General features: G+C 64.7%; 1 protein-coding gene across 1 annotated transcript; it reads right to left on the reverse strand.

Moving 5' to 3' along the window:
• Positions 1-1,953: 1,953 nt before the first annotated feature.
• STARD10 (StAR related lipid transfer domain containing 10) lies at positions 1,954-11,728 on the reverse strand. Its single transcript, XM_054164914.1, has 6 exons — positions 11,533-11,728; positions 5,526-5,673; positions 4,427-4,530; positions 3,386-3,503; positions 2,924-2,976; positions 1,954-2,206 (listed from the first exon to the last, which is right to left on the reverse strand). Exons 1-6 carry the CDS (start codon positions 11,722-11,724, stop codon positions 1,988-1,990), a joined length of 834 nt encoding a protein of 277 aa, XP_054020889.1. The 5' UTR covers positions 11,725-11,728; the 3' UTR covers positions 1,954-1,987.
• Positions 11,729-20,118: the final 8,390 nt, after the last annotated feature.

A 20,118-nucleotide genomic window follows, 5' to 3' on the forward strand; every position in this document is an offset into this window, starting at 1 on the left:
ACCTGGAGGGGCTCAGAGCCCCCAGAGATGACATCCCCCAGAACACCTGGAGGAGCCAGGAGGCCACCAGAACATCTGGAGGGGCTCAGAGCCCCCAGAGATGACATCCCCCAGAACACCTGGAGGAGCCAGGAGGCCACCAGAACATCTGGAGGGGCTCAGAGCCCCCAGAGATGACATCCCCCAGAACGCCTGGAGGAGCCAGGAGGCCACCAGAACATCTGGAGGGGCTCAGAGCCTCCAGTGACATCCCCCCCAGCACATCTGGGGGTGGCAGCAGCCCCCCTGGGGACCTCCCCAACCCCTTCCCCCAACATGTTTGGAGGTGCTGGGGACACCCCCTCAACTCCCCCCCTCCATGCCTGGAGCTGCTGCAGGTCCTCCCCCCAAGACCCCACCCCAGCTGGAGGGGCTGGCAACACTCCTTAGATCCCAGCAGGGCCCATTCGGGGTGGGGGTCCCTCGGGGGTGGGGGTCTCAGGCCAGAGCAGACAAGCTGGGGGGGGGTGGGGGACACAAGGAGGGGTCCCCAAGGTTGGACCCTTGAGGACCTGAAGGTCACTTGGAGGTTGCCACCCACGGGGGGGTGGGGGGGGGAGGAGGAGGACATCAAGGTGGCCCTGAAGGGGTTTGGGGTCACCTCCAGAAGCCCCTCCCCCACCCTCGAAACGTCACAGCCTGGGGGGGTGGGAGACGACCCTCGGACGGGGGAGGGGACACAAAGGTGGCCACAAGATCCCCGGAGCAGAAGGGTGCAGGAGGGGGACACAAAGTGGGGTGGAGAGGAAGGAGGAGAAGGAGGAGGAGGTGGAGAAGGAGGAGGAGGTGGAGAAGGAGGAGGAGGTGGAGAAGGAGGAGGAGGTGGAGAAGGAGGAGGAGGTGGAGAAGGAGGAGGAGGTGGAGAAGGAGGAGGAGGTGGAGAAGGAGGAGGAGGTGGAGAAGGAGGAGGAGGTGGAGAAGGAGGAGGAGGTGGAGAAGGAGGAGGAGGTGGAGAAGGAGGAGGTGGAGAAGGAGGAGGAGGAGACCATGAGGAGAAGGAGGAGCAGGAGGAGGGGGGAAGGAGGAGAACAGGAGGAGAAGGAGAAGGAGGAGATGAAGATAGAGGAGGAGATTATAGAGGAGGAGGTAAAGGAGGAGGAGATAGAGGAGGAAGAGGAGGAGGAGAAGGTAGAGGATGAGGAGAAGGTAGAGGAGGAGGAGGAGAAGGAGGAGATGAAGATAGAGGAGGAGATTATGGAGGAGAAGGTAGAGGAGGAGGAGGAGAAGGTAGAGGAGGAGGAGGAGAAGGTAGAGGAGGAGGAGGAGAAGGTAGAGGAGGAGGAGGAGAAGGTAGAGGAGGAGGAGGAGAAGGTAGAGGAGAGGAGGAGAAGGTAGAGGAGAAGGTAGAGGACATAGAGGAGGAGGAGAAGGGACCTGAGGAGGGTGGGGGTCGGGGGCGGTCAGTTGAGGCTGTCCTAGGGCAGGGTGCTAGGGTGGGGGCGGGGGTTGGGGGAGTCAGTTGAGGCTGCCGAGGTTGGGGTAGGGTTGGGGCAGGTAAGTTGAAGCTGCTGAGGTGGGGGTGGGCTCGGGGGGGGGGTGTCAGTTGAGGCTGATGAGGTGGGGGTGGGCTCGGGGGGGGGGGGTCAGTTGAGGCTGATGAGGTGGGGGTGGGGTCAGCCGAGGCTGCTGGGGTGGGGGTGGGCTGGGGGTCAGCCGAGGCTGCTGAGGTGGGGTTGGGCTGGGGGTCAGCCGAGGCTGCTGAGGTGGGGTTGGGCTGGGGTCAGTTGGGGCTGCTGAGGTGGGGTTGGGCTAGGGTCAGTTGGGGCTGCTGAGGTGGGGGTGGGCTAGGGTCAGTTGGGGCTGCTGAGGTGGGGGTGGGCTGGGGTCAGTTGGGGCTGCTGAGGTGGGGGTGGGCTCGGGGGGGTGGTCAGCCGGGGCTGCTGGGGCGGGGGTGTGGTCAGCCGGGGCGGGGGTGTGGTCAGCCGGGGCTGCTGGGGCGGGGGCGGGGTCAGTTGAGGCTGTCCTCGTCGCTGGCCTCCTCCCTGGCCTCGTCCAGGCCGCTCTCGTCGATGTTCTCCAGGGACTCTGCGTGCTGCAGGGAGAGCTCCGAGAGCGCCATGGGGGGCAGCTGGCACTGCTCCGGGTACAGCCAGGGCTTGAAGTGGGGCTGGTGCCGCTGCTTCCACTCGGGGTACTTCAGGCAGGCTTTGTACAGCTTCTTCATGGCCTGCAGGGGGCGACAGGAGGGGCGGGGGGGGGCGGGTTGGGAGGGGAGGATCCACAACACAAGATGAAGGGTGGGGAGTAGGGGGGCAGCAGGATCCAGAGCCCAGGGTGAAGGTTGGGCTGGAAGGGAGGAGGCTGAGGAGCTCCAGCAGCCAGGCTGAAGGTTGGGGTGGCAGGGAGGAGGCTGAGGAGCTCCAGCAGCCAGGGTGAAGGTTGGGCTGGAAGGGAGGAGGCTGAGGAGCTCCAGCAGCCAGGCTGAAGGTTGGGCTGGAAGGGAGGAGGCTGAGGAGCTCCAGCAGCCAGGCTGAAGGTTGGGCTGGAAGGGAGGAGGCTGAGGAGCTCCAGCAGCCAGGATGAAGGTTGGGCTGGAAGGGAGGAGGCTGAGGAGCTCCAGCAGCCAGGGTGAAGGTTGGGCTGGAAGGGAGGAGGCTGAGGAGCTCCAGCAGCCAGGGTGAAGGTTGGGCTGGAAGGGAGGAGGCTGAGGAGCTCCAGCAGCCAGGATGAAGGTTGGGCTGGAAGGGAGGAGGCTGAGGAGCTCCAGCAGCCAGGATGAAGGTTGGGCTGGAAGGGAGGAGGCTGAGGAGCTCCAGCAGCCAGGGTGAAGGTTGGGCTGGAAGGGAGGAGGCTGAGGAGCTCCAGCAGCCAGGGTGAAGGTTGGAGTGGAGCTCAGAGGGGTGCTGGGAGCCCTCCTTGGCCACCCTGAGAGGCCTCAACTCACCTTGGGGGCCAGGAGCTGGGAGGATTTGTTCACCACCCACTTGGGCAGGGAGCCTGGGGAGAGGAGAAGGAGCTCAGGGGAAGCAGCCCCAGGTGGTTCCTCCTGGCCTGGCTCCAGGGCTGGCTCCAGTGCCCCAGAGCTGGCTCTAGGCCTGGCCCCAGGGCTGGCTCCAGGGCCCCACAGCTGGCTCCAGGCCTGGCTCCAGTGCTGCCAGGCTGGCTCCAGTGCCCCAGAGTTGGCTCCAGGGCTGGCTCCAGTGCCCCAGAGCTGGCTCCAGCCTCATCCTTAGATGCCCCTAAGGCTGCCCTCCTGCCCCCCACTGCCACCCACCCCAGAGGCCACCAGCCCCAGCAGGGGCAGATCCAGCAGGGCAGGGCAGGTGCCCAGCCCCGAGGGCCACAGGGGTGGCCAAGCCCAAGCTGGTAGCCCCAGGGGGGGACCCCCTGGAGGTCTCCTCCTTACCTTTGGGGTCCACCTGTGCCAGGTAGGTGATGGTGCAGCTGTTGGCACCGGTGCCCTGGATCAGGTAGCCGGTCTGGATGGACACTGCCCGCACCATGTCCTTCCTGGGGGGGTACTTCTGCAGGGGGGGCACAGGGAACAGCTTGGGGACAGGGCCACCCCCCACAGCTTGGAGGGTGGGGGTGGGGAGGGGCTCCAGGGGGTTGAGCTCCCCTTGGCCAGCCCTCAATGTCCCTTGGGCCACCACCCAAGACCCCTTGGCAACCCTCAAGACGCCTTGGGCCACTAGCCAAGACCACTGAACCACCACCCAGAACTACTTGACCACCCCACAGACTTTCTGGCCACCATGAAGATCCCTTGGACCACCTCCCAAGACCCCTTGGCCAATCCAAAGACCCTTTGACCACCTCCCAAGACCTTTTGGACCACCACCCAAGACCACTTCACCACCATCAAGACTTGGACCCCCACCCAATACCACTGAACCACCACCCAAGACGACTTGATCACCCCAAAGACTTTCTGGCCACCCTGGAGCCCCCTTGGGCCACCCCTCAAGACCCCTTGGCCACCCTCAAGACCCTTTGACCACCCCTTGGCCAACCCAAAGGCTTTTTGACCACCCTCAAGACCCTTTAGACCACCTCCCAAGCCCCCTTGGACCACCACCCAAAACCACTTCACCACCATCAAGACTTCTTGGACCACCTCCCAAGACCCCTTGGACCACCACCCAAGACCACTGAACCACCACCCAAGGCTACTTGACCACCCCACAGACTTTCTGGCCACCATGAAGACCCCTTGGATTGCCACCCCTCAAGACCTCTTGGATCACCACCCAAGATCCCTTGGCCATCCCCAAGACCCTTTGGCCACCCCTCAATACCCCTTAGCCAATCCAAAGACTTTTTGACCACCCTCAAGACCCCTTGGGCCACCACCCAAGACCACTGAACCACCCCCCAAGGCTACTTGACCCCCCAAAGCCTTTCTGTCCCCCCTGCAGCCCCCTGGGGCCCGGCTGCCAGGCCTCACCGGGTGCTTGACGGAGTAGTTCATGATGATGTAGTCAGAGCCCATGGGCAGCCAGGAGCGCAGGGTGATGACGTCCCTGTTCTTCAGGGGCTTGGGACACCGCCCTGGGGACACCCCCGCACAGCTCACACCCCCCACACAGCTCACACCCCCCTGGCAGCCCTCGAGGTGGCCGTGGGGGGCCCTTTGCCCCCCGTGCCCTCCCCTTGCCCCCATGCCCTCCCTTTGCCCTCCCCAAGCTCTCCCCTTACCCCCCATGCCATCCCCCTTGCCCTCCCCATGCCATCCCCCTTGCCCTCCCCATGCTCTTCCCCACGTCCTCCCCTTGCCCTCCATGCCCTCCCTGTGCCCTCTCTTTGACCCCCATGCCCTCCCTTTGCCCCCTATGCCCTCCCCTTGCCCTCCCTTTGCCCCCCATGCTCTCCCCATGACCCCCATGCTCTCCCTTTGCCCTCCATATGCACTCCCCTTGCCCTCCCTTTGCCCCCCATGCCCTCCCCATGCTCTCCCCTTGTCCCCAATGCCCTCCCCATGCTCTCCCCTTGCCCCCCGTGCCCTCCCCATGCCCTCCCCTTATCCCCAATGCCCTCCCCATGCTCTCCCCTTGTCCCCAATGCCCTCCCCGTGCCCTCCCTTTGCCCCCCCATGCCCTCCCCGTGCCCTCCCCTTGTTCCCAATGCCCTCCCCGTGCCCTCCCCTTGTCCCCAATGCCCTCCCCATGCCCTCCCCATGCCCTCCCCTTGTCCCCAATGCCCTCCCCTTGTCCCCAATGCCCTCCCCATGCCCTCCCCTTGTCCCCAATGCCCTCCCCATGCCCTCCCCTTGTCCCCAATGCCCTCCCCGTGCCCTCCCCTTGTCCCCAATGCCCTCCCCATGCCCTCCCCTTGTCCCCAATGCCCTCCCCATGCTCTCCCCTTGTCCCCAATGCCCTCCCCATGCCCTCCCCTTGTCCCCAATGCCCTCCCCATGCTCTCCCCTTGTCCCCTATGCCCTCCCCGTGCCCTCCCCTTGTCCCCAATGCCCTCCCCGTGCCCTCCCCATGTCCCCCATGCCCTCCCCATGCCCCCCCCGTGCCCCCGTGCCCCCGTGCGGCACTCACACGAGTAGTAGCCGATGTCGGCGTTGGCGGTGAGGCGGGCGATGTCGAAGGTCTGGATGACGTTGGGGTCCCAGCGGGCTCGGTACTGGGTGTCGTGCAGCACGTCGTACAGGGTCTCGGCCGCCACCTCCCCGCACTCCATCCTGCACTGCAGCCCGCCGCCGTCACGCGCGCTGCCCCCCGGCCACGCCGCTGCCCCCCCGGGCACACCGCTGCCCCCTGGCACCTGCCGCTGACCCCCCGGGCACACCGCTGCCCCCTGGCGCCTGCCGCTGACCCCCCGGGCACACCGCTGCCCCCTGGCGCCTGCCGCTGACCCCCCGGGCACACCATTGCCCCCCTGGCGCCTGCCGCTGACCCCCCGGGCACACCGCTGCCCCCTGGCACCTGGCACTGCCCCCCGGGCACACCGCTGCCCCCCGGCCACGCCGCTGCCCCCCCGGGCACACCGCTGCCCCCCGGCGCCTGGCACTGCCCCCCCGGGCACACCGCTGCCCCCCGGCCACGACGACACCCCCCGGCGCCTGCCGCTGCCCCCCAGGCACACCACTGCCCCCCCGGCACCTGCCGCTGCCCCCCCCGGGCACACCGCTGCTCCCCCGGGCACGCCGCTGCCCCCTGGCGCCTGGCGCTGACCCCCCGGGCACACCGCTGCTCCCCCGGGCACACCGCTGCCCCCCGGCGCCTGGCGTTGACCCCCCGGGCACGCCGCTGCCCCCCGGCGCCTGCCGCTGCCCCCCCGGGCACGCCGCTGCCCCCTGGCGCCTGGCGCTGACCCCCCGGGCACACCGCTGCCCCCCGGCCACGCCGCTGCCCCCCCGGGCACACCGCTGCCCCCTGGCGCCTGCCGCTGCCCCCCCGGGCACACTGCTGCCCCCTGGCGCCTGCCGCTGACCCCCCGGGCACACCATTGCCCCCCTGGCGCCTGCCGCTGACCTCCCGGGCACACCGCTGCCCCCTGGCGCCTGCCACTGCCCCCCCGGGCACACTGCTGCCCCCTGGCGCCTGCCGCTGCCCCCCCGGGCACACCGCTGCCCCCTGGCGCCTGCCGCTGCCCCCCCGGGCACACCGCTGCCCCCCGGGCACACCACTGCCCCCCCAGCACCTGCCACTGCCCCCCCCGGGCACACCGCTGCCCCCCCGGGCACACCGCTGCCCCCTGGGCACCTGGCATTGCCCCCCCCCCAGCGCACCGCTGCCCCCTAGCACCTGGTACTGCCCCCCCCAGCACACCACTGCCCCCCTGGCACTGCCCCCCCCGGGCACACCGCTGCCCCCTGGCACCTGGCACTGCCCCCCCCGGGCACACCGCTGCCCCCCTGGCACCTGGCACTGCCCCCCCCCGGCACACCGCTGCCCCCTAGCACCTGGCACTGCCCCCCCCCCCAGCACACCACTGCCCCCCTGGCACTGCCCACTCAGGCACATCGCTGCCCCCTGGCACCTGGCATTGCCCCCCCCCAGCACACCGCTGCCCCCTAGCACCTGGTACTGCCCCCCCCAGCACACCACTGCCCCCCTGGCACTGCCCCCTCCGGCACATCGCTGCCCCCCTGGCACCTGGCATTGCCCCCCCCAGCACACCGCTGCCCCCTAGCACCTGGCACTGCCCCCCCCCGGGCACACCACTGCCCCCCTGGCACCTGGCACTGCCCCCTCAGGCACATCGCTGCCCCCCTGGCACCTGGCATTGCCCCCCCCCAGCACACCGCTGCCCCCTAGCACCTGGTACTGCCCCCCCCAGCACACCACTGCCCCCCTGGCACCTGGCACTGCCCACTCAGGCACATCGCTGGCACCTGGCACTGCCCCCCCGCCAGCACCCAACACTGCCCCCCTGGGCACGCCACTGCCCCCCGGGCACACCACCACCCCCCCCCGGCACCTCATGCTACCCCTACCCACGGGCACCTGGGGTGGTGATGGGGACCTCTAGGGTGGCCATGGGGACCTCCAGGTTGGAGGGTGGCCATGGGGACCACCAAGAGGGTGGCCATGGGGACCTTGGGTGGTGATGGGGACCACCAAGAGGGTGGCCATGGGGACCTCTAGGGGGGCTATGGGGACCTCTAGGGGGGCCATGGGGACCTTGGGTGGTGATGGAGACCTCTAGGATGCCCAAGGGGACCTCCAGGTTGGAGGGTGGCCATGGGGACCTCTGGGGTCTAGGGTGGCCGTGGGGACCTTGAGTGGTGATGGAGACCACCAAGAAGGTGCCCATGGGGACCTCTAGGGTGGCCATGGGGATCCCCAGCTTGGAGGGTGGCCATGAGGGCCTCTGGGTTCTAGGGTGGCCTTAGGGACCTTGGGTGGTCATGGGCACCACCAAGAAGGTGGCCATGGGGACCTCTAGGGTGGTGATGGAGACCACCAAGAGCATGGCCATGAGGACCTTGGGTGGTGATGGAGACCACCAAGAAGGTGGCCATGGGGACCTCTGGGGTGGCCATGGGGACCTTGGGTGATGATGGAGACCACCAAGAAGGTGGCCATGGGGACCTCTGGGGTGGCCATGGGGACCTTGGGTGATGATGGAGACCACCACAAGGGTGTCTGTGGTGAGCCATGGGTGGCAGGGTGGCCATGGGGGACCTCACTGATGCCAACTGCAGTCCCACAGATGCCACCTCCGGCCCCATGGATCCTCTCCTGCTCCTCCTGGAGCCTGCCCCCCAAGTCCAAGGGGCCCTGGAGCAGCTCCTCCATCCCATAGGTGGTGCCCCAAGGGGTGCCAGGGGGCAGGGAGGAGAAGCCCCTGGAGGTGCCTCAGCATGAGAGCAGCCCTGGTGCCACCCAGGTGCCAGCTGCAGCAGATCCCAACCCTGAGTCAATATTGACCCAGGTGAAGAGCAGGAGGAAGGGGAAGCCTGAGAGGAGGAAGCTGAAGGCCCTGGGTGGGAGGGCCTTGGGTCTGCTCCAACCTTCTCCCTCCCCAGGGGGTCTTGGGGCCAGCTCTGGGAGCCAGGAGGAGGCCACAGCAGTGCCAGGAGGAGCAGCTGAGGGCGCTGGGCACGGTGCCAGCCTCCTGGGCATCAGTTACAGAGGAGCTCTGGAGGTGGCCTCATCAATAAGCCATGAGCAGGAGCAGCATCTCAGGTGGCTTCCCACAGCCTGCTGCAAGCACCAGGCGGCTTCTGGCCAAGCTTCTGCCGCAGCCCAGGGCCACCAGGGCCACCCAGGGCAGGGCAGAGAGGTCCTGGCTGGTGTCCCTCCATCCTACACCCACCTCAACCACCACAGTGCTTAAAGGACAACCCTGAGGCCACCACAGAACCACTTTGGCCACCAAGGTGATTAAAGGACAACCCTGAGGCCACCACAGAACCACTTTGGCCACCAAGGTGATTAAAGGACAACCCTGAGGCCACCACAGAACCTTCTTGGCCACCAAGGTGCTTAAAGGACAACCCTGAGGCCACTGTGATGACTCAGCCCTGGGCTGTGCCAGGCCCTAGGCTGGCACCACCTGGGCCAGGAGCTCCAAACTGGCCTGACCAGAGCTGGCTCCAGGCTAGAAGGGGACAGGGAGGAGGGGGAGAGGGAGGAGGGGGAGAGGAGACCCTGGTGCCCCTGGCACACAGCTGCAGCTCTGCAGCCACCAGAGCCAAGCAGCAGAAGCAGCTCCTGAGGGGTGGGGAGGGGGCAGGATGCCACCCCAGGTGGTGCCACCTCCACGAGTGGCAGGGGGTGGCACTGGGAGTGGTGATGTCCCCCCTGGAGCTCCTCCTGCTTCCTGCCAGCACATCCTGGAGCTGCTGCCCTGCCAGGTGGCACAAGTGGCACAGGGGCACAGCCCCGGGGAGGGCATAGCCTCAAGCAGGGCACAGCCCCAGGGAGGGCACAGCCCCAAGCAGGGCACAGCCCCGGGGAGGGCACAGCCCCGGGGAGGGCACAGCCTCACTCCCACCCCCCAGCTGCCACCTGGAGATGGTTTGGGGCTGAGGGGGACCCAGTGGGCACCAGGAGCTGGTGTGCCCTGGGGGGCAGTGCCAGCTGCTGCTGGTGGCATCAGGCCATGCCCAGACACCATGAGGGTGGTGAGCACAGGGACCTGTGCCCACAGCACTGCAGCTCCAAAGAGCCCAGGGGCAAAGCCTGGGGCACCAGGCTGCCACCCAATGCCACCAGGCTGGCACCAAGGTGCCACCATCCTCAAAGCACCACCAAGCTGCCACCCACCTGCCACCATCCTCAAAGTGCCACCCAGCTGCCACCATCCACGCCAAAGTGCCACCCTGCCCACCCAGCTGCCACCAAGGTGCCACCACCCTCACCAAAGTACCACCCAGCTGCCACCATCCTCAAAGTGCCACCCAGCTGCCACCCAGCTGCCACCCAGCTGCCACTATCCTCAAAGTGCCACCCAGCTGCCATCCAGCTGCCTCTAAGTGCCACCCAGCTGCCACCATCCTCAAAGTGCCACCCAGCTGTCCCCATGCCCACCCCAGCCCACCCTCAAGCCTTGGCACAGTCACCAGGGCATGCCAAGCCCCTGGCAGCAGGGGCCCCAGGCTGGCACACTGCTGGCCCACGGCCACCAACCACCCCAGGGTGGCATCACTGCCATCCCCCACCCCGGTGCCCCCTGCCCTGCGTGCCCCCACAGTGCCATGGGGGGGGGCAGGAACCCCCCAGGAGCCGCTGGGGGCAGGGCTGGGTGGCACAGGGGCAGGGCACAACCACCCCGGGGGTGCCCCCCAAGGCCTCCACCTGGGGGTGGCACCGAGGTGCCCCTGTGGCCCTCTGCACCCCACTTGTGCCCAGGGGTCCCCAACTCCTCCTGGGCAGGGCACAGCTCAGCCCTGGGCCCCCCCCAGCCTGGCTTGGGGTCCCCTGGGGGGTCCCCTGGGGGACAACTCAGCCACAGCTCCACTCCCCCTGGGGTCCCCCCTTGCTTTGGGGTTCCCTCACTGTGGGGTACCCCCATATCTCAGGGGTCCCCCCATAACCCCAGGGTCCCCCTTATTGGGGGGTCTCCCCCTCACCCCAGGGTACCCCCTTACTGAGGGGTCCCCCCAAAACCTTGCCCCCTGCCCCCCTTACTGCGGGGTCCCCCCTCACCCCGGGGTCCTCCCTTACTGGGGGGTCCCCACTAACCCCCTCAGTTGCCAGGGTGGGTGCCCAGGGCCCACTTTGGGGGTACCCAGTGCCCAGCAGCAGGGGGTCCCAGTGCCCAGTTTGGGGGTACCCAGTGCCCAGTAGGGGGGTACCCAGAACCTAGATGGGGTACCCAGTGCCCAGTGGGGGATACCCAGCACTCACTCTGGGGGTACCCAGTGCCCAGTAGGGTGACACCCAGTGCCCAGTATGGGGGTACCCAGTGTCTAGATAGGGTACCCGGTGCCCAGTAGGGTGGCACCCAGGTGAGGGGGTTCCCAGTGCCCACTTTGGAGGTCCCTGCTGCCCACTTTGGGGGTACCCAGTGCCCAGTGAGGGGGTTCCCAGTGCCCACTTTGGAGGTCCCTGCTGCCCACTTTGGAGGTACCCACACCCATTGAGGGGGTCCCCAGTGCCCAGTGAGGGGGTCCCCAGTGCCCACTTTGGAGGTCCCCAGTGCCCAGTGAGGGGGTCCCTGCTGCCCACTTTGGGGATACCCAGTGCCCAGTGAGGGCTACCTAGCACCCGGCTTGGGGGTCCCCAGTGCCCAGCTGGGGGCTTCCCACTTCCCAGCAGGGGGTCCCCAGTTCCCAGGGGATGTCCCCGGTGCCCAGTGAGGGCTTCCCAGTTCCCAGCTGGGGGGTCCCCAGTTCCCGGGGGGGAGGGGTTCCCCAGAGTCCAGCAGGGGATTCCCAGTTCCCAGCTGGGGGCTTCCCACATCCCAGTCAGGGGTCCCCGGTTCCCGGGGAGGGGGGGGAGGGGGCAGAGTCCAGCGGGGGGCTTTCTATCTCCCAGCTGGGGAGCCCCAGCGCCCAGTGGGGGTCCCCAGTGCCCAGCTGGGGGCTTCCCACTTCCCAGGCGGGGGTTCCCCAGGTCCCGGGGGGGGGGTTCCCCGGCTCCCACGGCTCACCTTGATCTTGTGGGGGGCTGCGTGGGGCTCCGGGGGCTGCACCCAGACGGCGACCCCCCCCTTGCTGTAGCTCAGGCTCCAGCCGCGCTCCGCCTCGCACTGGGCTCGGAAGGCTCCGAAGTCGCTGTCGTCGGGCACCTGCACGCTGTCGCGACACGACATGGCCCCCCCCCCTCGTCCTGCCCTGCCCATCCAACCCCCCCAGAGCCCGGCCCCGACGCCCCCCTGACCCTCAACTCTTTTCTCCCGGTCCCTCCCCCCACACCTAGGTCCGGGACTGCTGCCGGCACCTTCACAGCGCTGGCATCGCTCTGGGGAGGGGCAAGGGAGGGCGGGGGGGGAGGGGAGGGGGAGGGGCTACAGGGGGAGGGGCCTGGGGTATCCCGGGGGGGGTGGGGATAGCGAAGGGGAGGGGGGAGGGGGCTTGGAGGACTGGAGGGGGGAAATTGGGAGGACTGGGAAGTGATGCTGGGAGGAGCCGAAAGGAGGACTGGGAGGGGGCGCTGGGGGCAATGGAGAGGGTTGGGATAGCGAGGGGGGGAACTGGGAGGGCTGGGAAGTGATACTGGGAAGACCTGGGGAGCCGGGGGGGAGTCCAAATGAGGACTGCGAGGACAGGGAAAGGAGGAGGCCCTGAGGGGGGGTTGTGAGAAAGGAGAACCGGGAGGTGGGGTTGGGAAGACTGGAAGGACTGGAAGGACTGGGAGTGGGAGGGGGTGGAACTGGGAGCACTGGGGAGGGCGGGAGGATGGGGAGAGAGGGGCAGGAGCACTGGGAGGTGGTACTGGGAGCACTGGGAGGTGGTACTGGGAGCACTGGGGGGGGGATGGGGGGTGGCAGGAGGAGCACTGGGAGATGGTACTGGGAGCACTGGGGGTGGGAGGGGGATGGAGCTGGGAGCACTGGGAAGGTGGAGCTATGGGAACTGGGAGAGCCCAGAGCCAGGCTGGGCAGAGTGAAGGGGGACTGGGAGCTGAGGAGTGGGCTCTGAGGAGACATACTGGGAGAAGAGGGGGGGGGGAGGACTGGGGTAGGAGAACTGGGAGCTGAGGAACCAAACTGGGGGAACTGGGAGCTGGCAGAGCTGGACTGGGGGAACTGGGAGGACTGGGCTGGCAGAGCTGGGCAGGGGGAACTGGGGAGGACTGGGCTGGGGGCCAAAGAATGGAGCTGGGAGAACTGGAAGGACTGGGGAGGGCTGGGGAAACTGGAAGAGCAGAGCTGGGGAATGAAGAAAACAGGGCTGGGGGAACTGGGGGCTGGAGAAGAGAGGGGCTGGGAAGTGCCTGGGGGAGGGGCCCTGGGGGGGTTGTTTTCAGCGGCTGGAGAGGAGCCAGGGGGTGCCCAGGGTGGGCAAGGAGGGCAGCAGCAGCCCTGGGCTGGAGCAGCAATGGTGTGGGCAGCAGGAGCAGGGCAGGGATTGTGCCCCTGAGCTGGGCACTGGGGAGCCCACAGCTGCAAGCCTGGGGGCAGGGCTGGGCTCTCCCTGCCAGGAGGACCTTGAGGGCTGGGGCAGGGCCAGAGCAGGGCAAGGAAGCTGGGGAGGGGTCTGGGGAAGGAGGAGAAGGCTGTGGAGAAGTTGTGAGGAGCAGCTGAGGGAGCTGGGGGGGTTGAGGCTGCAGCAGAGGAGGCTGAGGGGAGACCTTGTGGCTCTCTGCAGCTCCCTGAGAGCAGCTTGCAGCCAGCTGGGGCTCAAGGGCTGCTCCTGAGGGCTGGGCCAAGAGGAGATGGCCTCAGGTTGTGGCAGGTGAGGTTGAGCTTGGCCCTGAGGGTTGCCCCTCTGTGCGCCCCTGCCCCGCAGGCAGCTCCCCCCCGGCCGCTGGCAGCCTTTGCATCCCGCACCCCGCACCCCGCGCCGCACCAGCCGCGGGACCAAGATGGCGGCGCCGGCAGCCTGTCATAGGCGCGCAAGGGCTGCTGGGAGTCGCAGTCCTCGCCCCGCCTACAGGCAGCGTTCCTGCTGAAGCTGTGAACTACAGCCCCCAGGGGATCCCCTGAGACACAACCCCCGGCTGGCGCGGAGACGTGGCACGCTCTGCCGTGGCGTGACGGGAAGGGGCGGTGGCAACGCGGCAGCGTGGGAGCCGCGGGTTCGAGACCCGGGTGGGGCTGGCTGGGGTGCAGCAGCAGGGAATGGGTTGGGACGGAGGCCAAGCTGCAACCAGCACCGACCCAGCACCACCACCCCATGGCCCTCTGCACCACAGCTTCCCAATCCCTCCAGCCTGCCTACACCCTTGCTGCCATGCCCACCCCTGCCCTGCTCCTGCTGCCCACACCATTGCTGCTCCAGGCTGCTGCTGCCCTCCTTGACCACCTGGGCACCCCCCTGGCTCCTCTCCAGCTGCTGCCACCAAGCCCCCCAGGACCTTTCCTCCCCCCCAGACACTTCCCAGCCCTTCTGCTCCCAGCCTGGAGCCTCCCTGTGCCCCAGGGTCAGGTCCCAGCCCTTGCCCTTGGTGCCCTCATCCCATTGCCCTCCCCCATGGCTCCAGACCCCTCTGGAGCTCCCTCCTGCCCCTCCAGCAGCTCAGCTCCCACCCAGCTTGATGCCACCTGGCACCCTGGAGGCAGCAGGACTCCAGCAGTTGGCATTGGCCAGGGTCAGGGACTGCTGAGAGCCCTCCAGGGGTTGGGCCCTTGGGGTGGCTTTGGAGGTCCTCAGCAACCCCCTGGCTCACTACTGGGGGATGGTTTGGAGCTCCAGGAGGGAGCCACAGGGCAGAGGGAAGGGAGAACTTCTTCAGCAGGAGGCTGGGGAGAGCCTGGCCCAGGGTGCTCAGGGAGGTGGGAGATGCCACCCCAGGTGTCTGGGGCTCCTGGTGCTGTCCCTGCTAGCTGCAGGGGTCGGAGTAGCTCTTTGCAGCTCCCTTCCCACCCAAACCCTTCTGTGATCTCAGGACCTCAGGCATGGATCAAGCTGGAGCTGCCCAGGGGTCGGTGTGCCCTGGGTGAAGCTTCCACAGCTCCATCCCCAGGAGCTGGCAGCCACCAGCAGCCTCCCAGTCACTGTTGTGGCTGAGGAGGGCTTTGCCAGGTCCCTCTGCAGCTGCACAGCCATGGAGTAGCCTCCAGGTGATGCCTGGAGGACATGGAGGACTTCAGAGGTGGTCAGGGGTGGAAGTGTGGAGCAGACCCTGCAGGCTCTGGGCCCCAGGAGATGGCTTCTGCCCATACTTCAGAGGCTCTCCACACATCCCCTGAGGCCCAAAGTCCAGACTTGAAGCTCCCCCCCAGGAGGTGCATCTGGAGCAGGTATGGAGCAACCTCAACCTCCTGAGCCCTGCCATGCTGTGGGCACGGTGCTGACTCCCTGCTGGAAGGGTTCCAAGCCCCAGCAGAGCCATCAGGAGATCTTTTCCCTTCCAGGTTCTTTGTGGAACCTCTTACCTGGAGCTGCTGTGAAAGAGCTGCAGAAGACCCCAGCCTGGGGGTGGGGGTGGGGGAGGGAAGGGACCTCTGGAGCCCACCCCAGGCCAACCCTCCCCTGGCAGAGCAGGGCACCCACAGCAGCTTGGCACGTGAGATGCCCTCAACATGGGAGCTCTGCTGGGGGAACATGGAGCAGAGTGTGGGCAGCAGCAGGGGCAGGGAGGTTCTGCTGCCCCTCTGCTCTGCCCTGGGGAGGCCACAGCTGCAGGGTTGGGGGGCAAGAGCCTGGGGCTGGCATCTGCTGAGGGGTGCCCAGGGGCAAGGGGCAGGCAGGAGGTGCCAGCAGGAGCAACTTGTTTGGGGTGAGGCTGCTGGAGAGGCCTGGAGCAGGCTGCTCAGAGAGGTTGAGCTTGGCCCTAAGGAGCAATTGGTGCCCCTTGAGGGGTGCCCAGGCCTGTGGCAGGCTGCCCAGGGCAGTGGTGGAGTCCCCATGGCTGGAGGGGTCTCCAAGGCCTGGAGCTGTGGTGCTGAGGGCCGTGGGGTGGTGGTGCTGGGGCAGGGCTGGTTGCAGTACGGCCCTGGAGGTCGTCTCCATCTCAACCCATGCTGCTGCTGCGCGCTCCCGGGTGCGCGCCCCCGCGGCCAGTGCCTCCCGGGTCTCGACCGCGCGGCTCTGACGCTGCAGCGCTGCCACCGGCCCTTCCCGGCATGCCACGGGCGAGCGTGCCTGCGTCACGGCGCCCCCAGGGGGTTGTAGTTCTCGGCGCGAGGAGCGACGCGCTGGGGCAGCAGAGCCAGGACTACAACTCCCAGCAGCCGTTGCGCGTCGAGGCTGTGTCAGGCGCCCGGCAGCCGGCGCCGCCATCTTGATTCTCCGGGGTGGGAGGGGGGTGATGCAAACACTGCCAGCGGCCTAGCGCCGGGAGCCACAGGACGCTGCTGGCTCTCCTGGTGTCCCTGCCGCCGCCACCGGGGCTGACGCCGCTCCTCCGGGCTCGGCCGCGGCTGGCACCGGCACGGCCTCCTTACGGGACCTTAGGCGGGGCCCGCGCTGCTCTGGGCGGCGGCCGCCAGAGGGCGCCGTGAGGCTGAGCCGCAGCCAACCCTCCGCGGGGGGCTGCCGTGGGGGGCGTGGCTTCGCCGGGGGCGGCCGCGGGGTCCTAGAGGGAGTCCTCCGCGAATGAGGCTCGGCCCGGGGGCGCCATCAGCACCCCCCAGGGCCCTCGGTGCCAGCAGCCTTGCCTGGGGTCGTTGTGCCCCGAGGGCAGGGTTTGGCACTTAGCCTCGTTGGAGCTCATCCGGGATCCAACCTCTCCCAAGTTCCTCTGCAGAACCTCTCTGCCCCTGGTACAGACCAAGGCTGGCACCAGCTTGGTGCCACCTTGCTGCTGGCACCAGCTTGGTGCCACCTTGCTGCTGGCACAGCTCTGGGGCTTCATCGAGGTGACAGAATCGGTGCCGACACTGAGCTCTGAAGAGCACCTCTGGTGCCAGCCTGCCAACACTGAGCCCTGAGAGGGCCCTTGGGTTGGAGAAGAGCTTGAGGCTCCTCCAGGTCCAAGGAGGGATCCCAGAGGACCACAGAATCCTTTGGGTTGGAGATCTTGAAGCTCCTCCAGGCCAAGGAGGGTTCCCTTGGGTTGGAGTAGACCTGGCAGCTCCTCCAGGTGCTCAGGGTCTCATCCAGCCTGGCTTTGGGCACCTCCAGATTTGGAGCCTTCATAGATCCACCGCCTGGGCTGGGGTGGAAGTGACCTCCAAGAGCATCAATGGTTGGACCTGATGAGCTTTGAGGTCTTCTCCAACCAAAGCACTTCCATGGGGGCTGGAGAAGCCCAGACTGAGTTGGCCTGGGAGGGGCTTCCAAGAGCATCCAGCTCCAAGCCCAGTTCCAAGCAGGGTGCTCAGGGCCTCATCCAGACTGGCCTTGGGCACCTCCAGGGTTGGAGCCTTCATGGAGCCACAGACTGGGTTGGGAGGCACCTTCAAGAGCATCCAGCTCCAAGCCCCTGCCATAGGCAGGGACACCTCCTGCTGGCCCAGGCTGCTCAAGGTCTCATCCAGCCTGGCCCTGAGCACCTCCAGGGAGAGGCTGATGGAGCTTGGAGAGCCCAAGAGGAAGATCCCAGAATCCTAATCTGGATTGGGTTGGGAGGGTCCTCCAAGAGCACCCAGCTCCAAGCCCCTCCATGGGCAAGGACACCTCCTGCTGGAGCAGGGTGCTCCAGGTCCCATCCAGCCTGGCTTTGGACACCTCCAGGCTTGGAGATTCACAGCCTGGGTTGGAAGGGACCTCCCAGAGTATCAATGGTTGGACCTGATGAGCTTTGAGGTCTTCTCCAACCAAAGCACTTCCATGGGGGCTGGGAAAGCCCAGATTGGGTTGGCCTGGGAAGGACCTCCAAGAGCATCCAGCTCCAAGCCCCTGCCATGGGCAGGGACACCTCCTGCTGGAGCAGGGTGCTCCGGGTCCCATCCAGCCTGGGACACCTCCAGGTTTGGAGCCTTCACCATCAGGAAGCTGCCTTGGCCAAGCTCCCCTGGCACTTGGGCACCAGTGCCCAGGGCAGCCAATGCCAGCTGCAGTCAGGGGGCCCTGGAGGAGGCAGCAAGGAAGGGGCAGCCCTGAGCAGGGTGGCAGCAGCAGGGGGAGAGAGGGTTGGGTGCAGATCTCCAAAGGGTTTGAAGGCTTGCAAAAGGTCCAAGCCAACCTTCTGTTGAGTGGGGGAGGGGCTGGAGGGGCTGGGGGGGCTGGGGGCAGAGAGGAGGAGGAGGCTTCACTGGAGACCAGGAATTGGAGTTCCCTAGGCTGGGGGAGCAGGAGGAGGGAGGGAGCAGCATCCAGTGGGAGCAGGAGATCCTAGCTGGAGCCTCAAGGAGCTGCCTTCAGGTCCTCCTCAGGGCATCTGCAAGCAGAGGGTCCCCAAAGCCCAGCCCCAGAACCTGGGGGTGTGTCGGAAGGGACCCCTGGAGCTCCCCCAGGCCATCTCCTCTGCTCCTGCAGGGCCCCCCAGGGCCACACTGACCCTGCCCAGCAACATGGGGGAAGGAAAGGGATGGAGAGGGGAAGGGATGGAGGAGGGAAGGGATGGAGGGGGAAGGGATGGAGAGGGAAAGGGAAGTGAGGAGAAAGAGATGGAAGGGAAAGGGATGGAGGGGAAAGGGATGGAGAGGGAGAGGGAAGTGAGGAGAAAGAGATGGAGGGGAAAGGGGTAGAGGGGAAAGGGATGGAAGGGAAAGAGGATTTAGGGGGAAAAGGGATGGAGGGGGAAGGGATGGAGGGGAAAGGGATGGAGGGGAAAGGGATGGAGGGGAAAGGGATGGAGGGGAAGGGATGGAGGGGGAAGGGATGGAGGGGGAAGGGATGGAGGAGGGAAGGGATGGAGGGGAAAGGGATGGGGTGGGGAAAGGGATGTAGGGAGATGGACTTAGGGGGAAAGGGATGGAGGGGAAAGGGTTGGAAGGGAAAGGGATGTAGGGGAAAAGGATGTAAGGGAAAGGGATTGAGGGGTAAAAGGATTGAGGGGAAAGGGACTGAGGGGAAGAGGGATTGAGGGGGACAGGGATTGAGGGGAACAGGGATTGAGGGGAAAGGGATTGAGGGGAAAGGGATTGAGGGGAAGAGTGATTTAGGAAAAAGTGATTTGAGGGGAAAAGGATTTAGGGAGAAAGGGTTTAAAGCAAAAGGAATTTAAAGGAGAAGATAATTTAAGGAAGAAAAATGAATTTAAGGGAAAATGGATTTAAGGAAATAATAAAGGAGAAGATAATTTAAGGAAGAAAAATGAATTTAAGGGAAAATGGATTTAAGGAAATAATAAAGAGGTTTGGGGAGAAAGGAATCTAAGGGAAAAGGAATTTAAGGAAAAAGGAATTTAAGGAAGAAGGAATTTAAGAGGAAAAAAGGATTTAAGGAGAAAAGGAATCTAAGGGAAAAGGAATGTAAGGAAAAATTAAGAGGGGAAAAGAATTTAAGGAAAAAATAATTGAAGGGGGAAAGGAATTGAAGGAAAAATAAGGAAGAAAATAATTCAAGGAGCAAAGGAATTTAAGGAAGAAATTAAGGGATAAAAAATGATTTATGGGGGAAAAAAGAATTGAAGGGAAAGTGGATTTAAGGGAAGTGGAATTTAAGGGGGGAAATAGGAATTTAAGGGGAAAGGAAGTAAGGGGGAAAGGAATTAAGGAAAAGGAATTAAGGAACAAAGGAATGAAGGAACAAAGGGATTAAGGAACAAAGATTTTAAAGGAAAATATAATTTAAAGGGAAATTAATTTAAGCAAAATTTGATTTAATGGATTTAAGGGAAAAGGATTCTAAGGAGGAATAATTTAAGGGGGGAGAAGGAATGTCAGGAGGAAAGGGATTTAAGGGGAAAGGGTTTAAGGGAAAGGATATTTAAGGGAAAAGAGGTTTAAGGGGAAAGGGTTTAAGGAAAAATGGACTTGAGGGGAAAAAAGGAGTTTGAGGGAAAAGAAATATAAGGAAAGATAAAGGGGGGAAAGGAATTTAGGGGGGAAAAAGGGTTTAAGGGTAAAGGATTTAAGAGAAAAGGAATTAAGGGGGAAAAGGAACCAGGGGGAAAAGGAACTAAGGCAAAAAGGAATTTAAGGGGAAAAGGATTTAAGGAAAATAGAATTTAAGGGGAAAAAGGAATTTAAGGGGAAAAGGATTTAAGTGTAAAGGATTTAAGAGAAAAGGATTTAAGGGGAAAAAGGAACCGGGGGAGAAAGGAACTAAGGCAAAAAGGAATTTAAGGGGAAAAGGATTTAAGGAAAAAAAAACTTTAAGGAGGGGGGAAATGGAATTTAAGGGAGAAAGATTTGAGGGGGGGAAAAGGGATTTAAGGGAAAAGGAATTAAGGAGAAAAGGATTTAAGGGGAAAGGAATTGAGGCAAAAAAAGGAGTTTAAGGGGGAAAGGATTTTAAGGAGAAAAATAAGGAGGGGGGGAAAGGGAATTTAAGGGAGAAGGATTAAAGGAGGAAAGGACTTAAGGGGGGGGGGAAAGAGTTTAAGGGGAAAGGACCTTAAGGAAAAACAAATTAAGGGGAAAAAAAGGAATTTAAGGAAGAAGGATTTAAGGTTCAAAACAAAAAGGATCTAAGGGAATTTTACAGGAAGAGGACTTTAAAGGCAAAGTGGAGCAGAGGTGCGGGACAGGGCGCAGGGCGGGCAGGAGGCAGAGCCCGGTTCAGCCCAGCTCGGCCTGGGA

The sequence above is a fragment of the Dryobates pubescens genome, chromosome 10 (genome assembly GCF_014839835.1).
Source record: "Dryobates pubescens isolate bDryPub1 chromosome 10, bDryPub1.pri, whole genome shotgun sequence".
NCBI lineage: Eukaryota > Metazoa > Chordata > Aves > Piciformes > Picidae > Dryobates > Dryobates pubescens.